Genomic DNA, 12,281 nt, shown 5'->3' on the forward strand with positions numbered 1-12,281 from the left:
AACTTAATAAGATAATGACTTACATATCAAAGATTATTTAGATGTACGTAACAATATATTTTTATAATAAAATTAAATATATATAATTTTTTATTCAAAGCACACTTCAAACACTAATAACTTCACATACTTTTAATATTATCACAAACAAAATATATATTACTCTTATCACTTTATCACACTACAAAATTCTTTGAAAATTTTTTAGTGAGAGTTATTAGAACCTCCACAATCTATTTTATTTGTAACTATTTTAAATAATTAACAAAAATTCCTACTGTTTGTTTTTAACCCAATTAATTATAAAAGACCCAAACCAAACAAATATTTACCAAACGCATACCAAAAATGAAAAAAAATAAAAGTTATTCGAGAGAGAGAACGACGGAGAGTCTGAAACCCTAAAATATGGATTTCATCGCCATCGCCGGTCAATTCCTTGCCGCCATTGCCGCCAAGTTTCCTCCGTCAACAGCTCAACGCGTCACCCGCTGGAGTTATGAATGGAGGACGAGGTGATTGTGGAGCCTCTCAATTCGTGGAGCTCTTGCCTCTCAGGATAGTACTTCAGGGAAGATTTCATTCAAATCGTTGAGATAATGCTTAGATATTCCGTTTCTACGTCGTCTTTGATGGCGGCTTCTTTCGCTGGTTCTGATTTTGCTCTGGCAGCTTGAAGCACTCACAGCACAGTTTCTTCGCAGACTCGGTGGCACTGGCTGAGGAGATCTAGAAAGTGAGCGAGCTGGAGTCTTTGGAAGCTTCGATTGAAGCTGCATTCGAAGCTATTAGATCTCGTGGAACTAATTCTCATGCCGTTCCAAGTCATTACGGTGAGAATTTGTTCTTGTTTATTACGGGACTTCAATTTTGTGGTTTTAATTATGTGAATTGTATATGATACATTCTGCATTATAGGAATTGACTGGTTTGAGTAAGCAGACCAAGTGAATGTAGAAGGGCCTAGGGTTCGATCTAATCCCAAATTGGATATAATTTGGAAGAAATACTTAACAAGGTTACAATTTTTAATATCCTTACTTTATGCCGTAGAGTTATCTATTTAATTATTTGCTTGCGGTATATTTTTCCTTTGTTAACATTTTAATAGACGTGGGAGAAAATTCTAAGACTGAAATATTACTGCTGGGACAAAATATCATCTTCATGTCACTGAAGCAGATCTTGTTGCTATTGCACTGCTAATTAAAAAAGATCCAACATCTTGCTAAAAATATGGTAATTTTTTTATAATTTTATCATTTTTAGAATCTATATTGTGCTTGATGTGCAGGTTGGAGAATTTAAGCGCCTGCTTGGTGTTAAACCAACTCCTAAGAAGGAACTGATAGGTGCAACCATTGTGACTCATCCAAAATCATTGAAATATCCAAAGGAGTTTGATGCAAGGACTCAATGGTCTCAGTGTAGTACCATTGGAAGAATTATAGGTCATTTACTTGCTCCTTCTCCATTGTTAAGTTTAATTTATTAATCAAATAGTTTGTTTGATAGGAGGTGCTGAATCTCCCCCCCCCCCTCATATTCATAATAACATGGATTGGTGAATCAATGTCTGCATTGAAGATCAGGTAATTTTTCCTTTTTTTTCTACATTTTAACCCTAAACAATATCAAGGTTCAAGAGGTACTTAGATAATCCTTGTGCTGATTGTTCAGGGTCATTGTGGTTCTTGTTGGGCATTTGGTGCTGTAGAGTCATTATCAGATCAATTTTGCATTCATTTTGATGTGGTAAGTAATCTTCTTACTGAGCAACATATTATTGTGCATGAATATCAACAAATACATATCTTATTGATGATATATAAAGAAGAATTATGCTCTATATATATTTTTAACAACAGAACAGTTTCATTGATTTCAGTGAAAAAAATGGAAAAATTTAACTCTTAGGTGGAAAAATTTGAATGTCATCATCATGCTTCCCTACAACTGTACTAATAGATTTCATATCCAAACCCAAGTGATGACATTTCATTCAATGTCATAAATCCTACTTTGTATCTTGTGCACAAGAAATTTATGAATTTCTTATGATTTATGAATCGTGTGCATCCTTTATTGATAAGTCATATCAGCTCTTTCTGAACAATTCTTTTAAGCATATGTCATATAATGATGCCTTCTAGATTGATTATTCAGCTTTGTGAAACCGAACATTATTATTCACTTCCAACTATCAATTGCTTTAATGAAGAACTATATTGAATTTATTCACCATTACATGCTTTATTAAGGACAAGAGAATATCTTGAATAATATTGCTGATGCAGGGAGAATGATGATCTCGGCCATGCAATGTCACGATCTTCAGTAGAAGATTTAGAGCAACCAAATGGTAGGTAATTAATTTTCAAAGAAATGTTTAGTTCCATGCTATCATGATCCTTCTGACCACAACTTTTTAAACTTTGATTTTATTGTTAGCACATGAAGGATATAATTTGGGGACAGACAATGATGATTATGGAAAAGCACTTCAAGATAGTTTGAACTCATCTGCATACCCTCCATATTTTACTTGTTATCTTTTTAAACTTTGATTTTATTTTTATGCTTTATTGAACTTTATTGAATTTATTCACTATTACATGCTTTATTATATCTTACTGAAATGATGTTTGTACTAGTTTAGTATTTTTTGTATACAGCTCTCTTTTACATTTTCTTTTTCTTTTTATAACATAAAAGACAAATTTAAACTAATCCACTTTTTAGTCACTCCGAAAATCTAATGGCTTTGTGAAATATATGGGCTTTCAGGTACTCAAGAAGAACGATTGTTCTTTACAAAAGATTCTTCAGGACAACTAGAATACTTTAATCAGCCAAATTGATTTTAGTGCTTTATATAGTTGTGAGTGGGTTTTGTGTTTTGATATTTTGTTTTTGCCTTCTCTTTATTTTGTTTTTCCCTTGTGTAAAATATCTTATTTTTGGTTGCAAATATCAATACCTCCAGGCAGATTTAAATAAAGCTATTGCAATGATCAGCATTGATGTTTTGCACTTGGTATGAGATTGCATGTGCTCTAGTTATATGCTAAAATTGTCATATCATGAGGATATTGGTCATTTAGTTCTGTGATTAGGTTTTTCTTTGTCAGGATATATATAGAAAAATTGCTAACATGTATGTAAATGAATTAGCAGGCCCATGTCAAGGCAAAATCTGATGGCAGCTTAGTGCTTTAGGAGAAATAGCGCCTGTGTGTTTGTCTCCTTTCTCCTTTCCTTAACACTACCTCTTTCTTCCCTATTTTCCCTCCCTCAACTTTTACCATTTTTATAGTTTAGGATGTTGCCATTTTTTAAAATTTGTGCATTTGGGCTTCATTTTCATATCATCTGTGGCAGCATTTTGCTTGTGGCATATCTAGACTTTTTCCTTGCCAGATTATGTTGTATTAATTTTATTTTTGTTCCAAGTTCCAACTATGTTTGGTTGTGCCTTGGATTTTGCAAGTGCAGACTAAATGTTCCTTTTAATCCGGGGAATAAAATTTCTGATTTTTTTCATGAGTCGGAGTTTAATAGGTGATGAGCGGATAATTTATACGCTTTTTGGCATTGTTTTTAGTATGTTTTTAGTAGGATCTAGTCACTTTTAGGGATGTTTTCATTAGTTTTTATGTTAAATTCACATTTCTGGACTTTACTATGAGTTTGTGTGTTTTTCTGGGATTTCAGGTATTTTCTGGCTGAAATTGAGGGACTTGAGCAGAAATCAGATTCAGAGGTTGAAAAAGGACTGCTGATGCTGTTGGATTCTGACCTCCCTGCACTCAAAGTGGATTTTCTGGAGCTACAGAACTCGAAATGGCGCGCTTCCAATTGCGTTGGAAAGTAGACATCCAGGGCTTTCCAGCAATATATAATAGTCCATACTTTGGCCAAGAATTGACGACGTAAACTGGCGTTCAACGCCAGCCTTCTGCCCAAATCTGGCGTCCAGCGCCAGAAAAGGATCCAAAACCAGAGTTGAACGCCCAAACTGGCACAAAAACTGGCGTTCAACTCCACAAATGGCCTCTGCACGTGAAACACTTAAGCTCAGCCCAAACACACACCAAGTGGGCCCCGGAAGTGGATTTATGCATCAAATACTTACTCATGTAAACCCTAGTGACTAGTTTATTATAAATAGGACCTCTTACTATTGTATTAGACATCTTTTGATCATCTTAGGATCTTAGGATCTTAGGATCATCTTTGAACGCCTGGTTCTTAGATCAGAGGGGCTGGCCATCTCGGCCATGCCTGGACCTTCACTTATGTATTTTCATACGGTAGAGTTTCTACACTCCATAGATTAAGGTGTGGAGCTCTGCTGTTCCTCAAAGATTAATGCAAAGTACTACTGTTTTCTATTCAATTCTTCTTATTTCGCTTCTAAGATATCCATTCGCACCCAAGAACGTGATGAAGGTGATGATTATGTGTGACGCTCATCACCATCTCCCCTATGAACGCGTGCCTGACAAACACTTCTGTTCTACATGAATTAAGCTAGAATGAGCATCTCTTAGATCTCCTAACCAGAATCTTCGTGGGGTAAGCTAGAATGATGGCGGCATTCAAGAGAATCCGGAAAGTCTAAACCTTGTCCGTGGTATTCCGAGTAGGATTCAATGATTGAATGACTGTGACGAGCTCCTAACTCGCGATTGCAGGGCGTTAGTGACAGACGCAAAAGGATAGTAAATCCTATTCCAGCATGATCGAGAACCGACAGATGAATAGCCGTGCCGTGACAGGGTGCGTGAGAATATTATTCACTGAGAGGATAAGATGAAGCCATTGACAAGGGTGATGCCTCCAGACGATTAGCCGTGCCGTGACAGGGCATTGGATCATTTTCCCGAGAGATGACCGAAAGTAGCCATTGACAGTGGTGATGTATCACATAAAGCCAGCCATGGAAAGGAGTAAGACTGATTGGATGAAGATAGCAGGAAAGCAGAGGTTCAGAGGAACGAAAAGCATCTCCATTCGCTTATCTAAAATTCCTACCAAGGATTTACATAAGTATTTCTATCCCTATCTTATTATATTAAATTCGAAAACACCATTATCACTTTATAAGGTGACTATAGCTTGCTTCATACCAACAATCTCCGTGGGATTCGACCCTTACTCACGTAAGGTATTACTTGGACGACCCAGTGCACTTGCTGGTTAGTTGTATCGAAGTTGTTACAATTATGAATTAAGATCAGAGCACCAAGCTCTGGAGCCATTACCAGGATTTGTTCGAGCCTGGAGATCACAATTTCGTGCACCAATAGGTGATTTATTTCAAGTGACAGCTAGAATGTTTTAGTCAGCCAAATTGATTTAGTGCTTTATATAGTTGAAATATAATCTCTATTTCATCCAATATGTAATATTTTAATTTCCTTCTAAATTTTTAATGTGTCTTATTTAAAGATTTCTTTTAAATGATAATTGATTAGTAGTATAATAATGTAATTTTAGTATCCATATTAATTGTTTGAGAATAATATTGACATGTTTGTGGAGGTTAAAATCCCACATGAATGTGTCTTTTTTTTAATTGGAAATTTTTTTATAGGGTTCTAAATGCCCACAATAATTAACCAAGAATTGTCACAAAACGCTAGCACAGAACCCCCACAAAAGGGATAGAAAACCGCCACTGAATGGAATTGTGGGGGTTGTAAAAAACTGTCACAAAGGAGCTCGTGGCACCTCCAATTTTAGGGGTTTATGAAGCTGCCACGATCCATTTTGTGAGGGTTTGAAACCGCCACAAACAAGAAAAAAAACCGCCATAAATGAGCAAAATTCTTGTAGTGTCAGTCTTCTTTTCACAAACAAAATTCTCACGACACTTTTACTACAAAATTCACTACTACTCTTTAGTATATTCGGCCACAACAAAAAGGAAGAAGTTGGATTTATAGAAGGTTAGGAGCACTACAAGAAAAAGCAATATTTGTAAAAAAAATATTATAAAATATAAATTTTAAAACTAAAAAAATTTGTAGCTAAAAAAAAATTTGTTACAGGATTATTATAATATGTTTCATTACAAAAACTTTTTGTAACAAAAAATGAAATGGTTACAATATAAGTATTTTGTAACAAATTTTTTTAGCACAAAAACAAAAATTTGTTACAAAAGTGATAATAAATTTTATCCTGTGAGATATTTTTTGTAACAATATAATTTTTCTTATCATCAAATTTTGTTACAAAATATAACTCAAATTTGTAACATTTTTCATTCCTTTTGTTAGAAAAGTACAATATTTATTTTGTAATAATTTTTTTAATATAAATTATACACATAATTTGCCAAATTTTATTTTTTTTAATTAATTGATATATTCAAAGTAGCGATCTCGTAGTTTTTACCTTGACTCACTAAGCTAGTTCAAAATTGTAATTGCTTGAATCGTAAAACATAACTTTTAAAATATAAAAATTATGAAAAATTTGATAGCAAAAATTAATTTCACAAATAATAAAATAAATCTCAAATAAATCAAATTACCCATAGGACTGTAACTAATATATATCATAACAAGTCAAAAGTCACAACTCATAACATAAATTTATAACTCAACTCAAAAATTAAAACACAAATTCACAACTCACAAGTTTATTCGATACTAAAATAAATTCAAGTAGCAAATAAACTAACCAAACTACTATAATGAACAACTAAAGTCATTTAATAGTCATTCTATTCTTCATCAATTATAAAATCTTCACGAGTTTCACAAGCTTTTGTATTACCATCTTCATTATCAAAAACAGGAAGAGGAGGTCCTTCGAGAAGTTCTTCAAATTTGTCAACATCAAGATGAGAAATTGCCATAGTATAAGAGCAAAAATTCAACAACTGAAGTCAATACAATAGCAAAAATTCACCATTGTAGTTCAAGATTAATAAAACATATACGGATTAATTTCATGGTAGAAAATTGAGTTATTTAGCCCCAGAGGGGTGAATGGGCGAACTGCTAGGTTTCGGATACGAGATATCCATCCTAGTCATTATGGACACATTTGTCCAATTAATACGTCTGAAGGAATTAATGTTGGACTTATTGGATCTCTAGCTATTCATGGGAGAATTGATCGTTGGGGGTCTATAGAAAGTTCATTTTACGAAATTGGTAAGAGATAAAAAAGAATACAGATGCTTTTTTTTACCACCAAGTAGAGATGAATACTATATGGTAGCTACAGAAAATTCTTTAGACTGAATCGAAGTATTCAGGAGGAATAGATTGCTTATTCATGTGGTATTTTCTCAGATTTTACACGTGTGATACATGTTCCCTCTATTTCTCCAAGCAAAACTCTTCGCATCGCAATGCCTATTGTATCATTTTGGCCTTTCATAAGTGGAGACAAAATAAAGCGTCCATAATAAAGGTGCTTACTGTATACTCTTGATTCAACACACTTCCACTGTAGTGTTCGAGTAGATACTCTAATTTTTTCTTCTCTAATTTTATTCTTCTCTAATTTTATTCAACACACTTCTACTGTATACTGGGATTGAATCAGATACAATTTGAAGGGTGAAAATTGCAGTACAGTAGTATTTATATCATTTGTGGGGTGCAGCTAACTCCCCATGAGGTAACTGTATTATTTTCCAAGGCAAAAGAGCCCCCGACCAATTTGAAATAAAAATAAATAAGAACATAGTTCCAACATAGTTCCAACCAATTTGAAATAAACAAGAAGGTTTCGTTAACTACTAAGTATAGTAGTGTCGAGTAGATCTAGTTGTTGCGATAATTCTTAATTCACGAGTTATAGGGAGGGATTTATGTCACCACAGACAGAGAATAAAGCAAGTGTTGGGTTCAAAACTAGCGTTAAAGATTATAAATTGACTTATTATACTCCTGAGTATGAAACGAAAGATACTGATATCTTGGCAGCATTCCGAGTAACTCCTCAACATGGAGTTCCTCCGGAAGAAGCGGGTGCCGCGGTAGCTGCTGAATCTTCTACTGGTACATGGACAACTATTTGGACCGATGGGTTTACCATTCTTGATCGTTACAAAGGATGATGCTACAACATCGAGTCGGTTGCTGGCGAAGAAAATTAATATATTGCCTATGTAGCTTATCCTTTAGACCTTTTTGAGGAAGGTTCTGTTACTAACATATTTACTTCCATTGTAGGTAATGTAAAAAAACTAACATGTTTACTAACATGTTCTACTGGTAATGTTTACCAGTCTTAATTCTTGAATATTTAGATAATAAAAAAATATTTAGACATTTATGAATTCCATTGAGTTTTCCTTACTTGATCGAACAACCCAAAATTTAGTTATTTCCACTACATTGAATGATCTTTCAAATTGGTTAAGACTATCCAGTTTATGGCCGCTTCTCTATGGTATCTATTGTTGCTTCATTGAATTTGCTTCATTAATAGGATCACGATTCAACTTTGATCGTTATGGACTAGTACTGCGATCTAGTCCTAGGCAGGTAGACCTTATTTTAACAGCGGACACAGTAACTATGAAAATGGCTCCTTCTTTAATTAGATTATATGAGTAAATGCCCGAACCAAAATATGTTATTGCTATGGGAGCCTGTACAATTATAATGCTTTTGACATTTTTTATTAATATAATGGAAATATGCCCTCTTGTTAAAAAAGATATTTCTGGTCATTATTTATTAATGTTAATAAATCTATTAAATAAAATCTTTTTTTTACTTTTTATTTTCTTTCTTTACCCCACAAAGATATTAATATTATAGTGAATCAAAATTGATAAGGAGTTCGTCAATGATGCTCGAAGATGGACTTGTTTTGAGTGCCTATTTATTTTCTATCGGTATCTATGGGTTGATCACGAGCCGAAATATAGCCCTTATATTCAACAACACATGAATCGTTTAATGATTTTGGATATGAATTTAATTTCACAAAAAATGGAATGAAAATAAAAAAAGAAATATAATAAATAAAAAAATATTATTCTAATATAAACATTAAAAGAAATCTAAACATAGAATGAAATTATCAAATAATTTAGATAATGAATATAAAGAATATGAAAGATCTAATAATAATGATATACTATAGAAAAGTATATGTATTTTATCTGGAAGGTTCTATATCTATAATGTTCGTTATAATACTGAATAGAAATTCAATCCATTATAAATAGAAAAAGAATATATATGATCTAAATAAAAAAAAAAGAGACTGATAAAAATGTTCTACCTTATAAATAGACTAAGTACTAAATAGACTAAGTAGAAATTGTTTATTAAAATTTGATTATCATTCATTAGAATGATAACAATAGTTTATTATAATTCAAAATTCTATTTTCTACTGAAATTAGACTCTTAGTTTTTCATATTAAAATGTAAAAAAGATTGGGGTTGACTACCAATCTTTTCAAAATACAGAAAAAGCTTCCCGTAAGGATTTATATCATTACAGGATTGATATAAAAGAGGAGAACTCAATCTAGATCTTATGGAAAACCAAAAGATTTTAAGTCTTACAGGATTGACAAAAAATAATAAATTGATCAAAAAAATAATGTTTATTGTGGAACCAATTCGTCTGTCTAGAGAAAAGGATGAACAATTTTATATATCTTACTAAATAATCTTATTTATATATTATTATATTTAATGCATATTTCATTTCAATGTATATTTAATGTAATTAAATGTTTGTTGTCTACATCAGTCCATCCAATAAAACTGAAAATTTCGAATAAATATAGTAAGATAAATATGAAATATAAAAAAAATATAAAAATAATATATATAAGGATATATAGAATAATATAAATAGAACTAAAAAAAGTATTTTTATTAAATTAAGAACACCTTGTAAGGGGGTAACAACAAGAAAACATCTTCCACAACTACTCTTTCCGGATTCGGCATCTAATTGAATTGGAGAAATAAAATAGGAGAATCTATGTCATGAATTATCAAAAACAAGTACAAGTCAGTCCATGGAAGTCACAATTTAATTGATCTTCGGTTTGTAATCCGAAGCTAATATTGAATATATATTAATTAATAACATGTGGAGAACCTTCATCTTATACTATAAAGATCCATTAGCCTCTTAAACTTTGCGAAATTTTGTATTGAGTACATTGCATTCATACAACCAACAATTATACTATAAGGAACAACTAAAGTCATTTAATAGTCATTTTATTCTTCGTCAATTATAAAATCTTCACGAGTTTCACAAGCTTCTGCATTACCATCTTCATTATCAAAAACAGGAGGAGGAGGTCCTTAGAAAAGTTTTTCAAATTTGTCAACATCAAGATGAGAAATTGCCAAAGTATAAGAGCAAAAATTTAACAACTGAACTCAATGCAATAGCAAAAATTCACCATTGTAGTTCAAGATTAATAAAACATATAAGGATTAATTTCAATCATCACCATTCACCAAAACAATATTCATGTAGATAATAAAATCATCGTCTCATGCATAATAGCAATAGGCCAATGATAAATCTACTAACTTTCTTCTTTTTATTTTAGTTTCTTTTTTCTCTTTTTAATCGAATGAAGATTCAACAACAATAAAAATTCTATCATTCATTTTAATCAATTCAAAACAAGGTACAGAACAAGCAAAATTCAACTAAAAAGTTCAATAAAAAAATCTAGTTTAATGTAGCAGATAACATTCAATCATACAGATTAATAACTCACAATAAAAATTCAATACAAAACAAGTATAACAGATTGAATTTATAAATCAATCTCAGTAGAATCATGAGTATAAGTCACAAGCATATTCAGAATAAAACAAAGAATAAAATAATATAGTGTAAGTACAAGATATTGAACATTAAAATGAAGAGTGTTTACCCTAAGCCTTACCTCAAGCTGTAAAGCGAAGGATAACAAAGTATCAAGACAGTTCTAAAGCTCATACAGTAGTAAATATAGAATGGAAATACTAACACTAGAAGCCTGATGAAGAAATATAGCCCAAAGACATAGAAACAGAGATACAATGCGCGATACGTTCCTCACGATAACAAAACGCGTAAAGGAAGAAGATACAACATAGAACATAATACCATAAAGATCAAGATATATATATGATAGTCAAAACAGACAATACAGATTTTTTAAGTTAAAACAGCTTATACAAATTATCTCTCAAGTAAGTCTCTAAGGAAATAAAGTATATAATACAAAAGGTGAGAGAATAACTACAACAAAAGTAAAGTAAAATAAAGCATAAGAAAGATCATCCTCTGCTGTCAGCATATCCGCAAACTCATCGAGATAGGTTGCGACCTGTATCTGAAAAACAACAACAACATATGGTATGAGAACCGGAGGTTCTCAGTATGGTAACTGTTCCGAGGGTTACCTGAAACTGGAGGTCGATCTCGGATGAGATCTGCTGCGGTGGCTGGAGTTGTCGTGTCTGACTTGTTGGATCTGGCGGAGCTGCTGATCCTTGATCACCAGAGGGTGGTGGTACCTGCAAGAGACTCCGATGCTTAAGTTAGCATGGGCTTTAAGCAGGTATTTTGTAGAATCAGAGTATGAGTTATACCTGGGTGCTCTAATGTATTTATAGTGGTGTAGGCTGACCTTTCTAGATAAGATAAGTTAGTTATCTTATCTTATCTTTAAGTGGGGTCATCTTATCTCTTAGGGAAACTGCCCTTATCTTTTTAGGCTTTAGTTGCCTTTAGATTGGGCTGTGTCCCTTTTTTTGGGCCTGTTTGGGCCTCTCATGGCAGTTTTGGCCAATCTCTTTTGAGAGGAGGTTGGGGAGACCCGTCTGAAGAGATCGGTCGCTTTGTCTTCAATCAGCCCAGGTCAGATAGCTCGACCCAGGGTATGAACAGTGCCCCTGCTCGAGTTCGATTTTTATTTTTTAGGGTCGTGTTTTCAGACTTCGATCCTTTTGGAGAAGTCGAGCTCTAGCATTTTGCCTTTTTGTTAATCTCCGGTTGAGGCTCCTTAGATGCGAAGCGTTTTCTCTTCTTTTTAATTGTAGTGCGTTGCGCTTTTCTTGGAAACGTGCGAGGGTTTTAAAAGCTAATAAATATCCTTTCTCCATTTCCTTTTTTCCCTCTTTGCTACTTCATTTTTGAATTTCAAAGACTTGCTTTCAGTTTCTTCTTCTCCATTTGCTTCGTTTTTTACTGAAATTGCTTCGTTCCATCCGTTTCTTTCATGCTTTGGAGTTTTTTTCTTCGGCTCGAGAGTTTTCGATCGTTGCTTC

The 12,281-nt window shown here is 33.0% G+C and overlaps 1 protein-coding gene across 3 annotated transcripts; it reads left to right on the forward strand.

Moving 5' to 3' along the window:
• The first annotated feature begins 330 nt into the window (after positions 1–330).
• Positions 331–4,399, forward strand: LOC112762446 (uncharacterized). 3 transcript variants are annotated; one of them, XM_072223023.1, is made up of 9 exons: positions 692–833; positions 919–1,018; positions 1,295–1,451; positions 1,504–1,592; positions 1,681–1,755; positions 2,298–2,362; positions 2,452–2,547; positions 2,788–2,881; positions 3,715–4,399. In XM_072223023.1, the coding sequence occupies exons 5-8, from the start codon at positions 1,751–1,753 to the stop codon at positions 2,859–2,861; spliced, it is 240 nt and encodes a 79-aa protein (XP_072079124.1). In that variant the 5' UTR covers positions 692–833; positions 919–1,018; positions 1,295–1,451; positions 1,504–1,592; positions 1,681–1,750; the 3' UTR covers positions 2,862–2,881; positions 3,715–4,399. The 3 variants fall into 3 exon arrangements, 1 of the variants encoding a protein (XP_072079124.1); XR_011875393.1 differs by lacking the exons at positions 919–1,018; positions 1,504–1,592 and adding an exon at positions 3,178–3,233 and having other exon boundaries at positions 390–833; XR_011875394.1 differs by lacking the exons at positions 919–1,018; positions 2,452–2,547; positions 2,788–2,881; positions 3,715–4,399 and having other exon boundaries at positions 331–833; positions 1,516–1,592; positions 2,298–2,346.
• Positions 4,400–12,281: the final 7,882 nt, after the last annotated feature.

Source organism: Arachis hypogaea, chromosome 17, assembly GCF_003086295.3.
Source record: "Arachis hypogaea cultivar Tifrunner chromosome 17, arahy.Tifrunner.gnm2.J5K5, whole genome shotgun sequence".
Classification (NCBI taxonomy): Eukaryota; Viridiplantae; Streptophyta; class Magnoliopsida; order Fabales; family Fabaceae; genus Arachis; species Arachis hypogaea.

Bases quoted from the DNA above. Each gene is read 5' to 3' on its own strand.
- LOC112762446 (XM_072223023.1), top strand. The intron at 2,363-2,451 runs GTAGGTAATTAA...TTTTATTGTTAG, and splicing joins AGATTTAGAGCAACCAAATG to CACATGAAGGATATAATTTG. The intron at 2,548-2,787 runs GTTATCTTTTTA...ATGGGCTTTCAG, and splicing joins ATACCCTCCATATTTTACTT to GTACTCAAGAAGAACGATTG.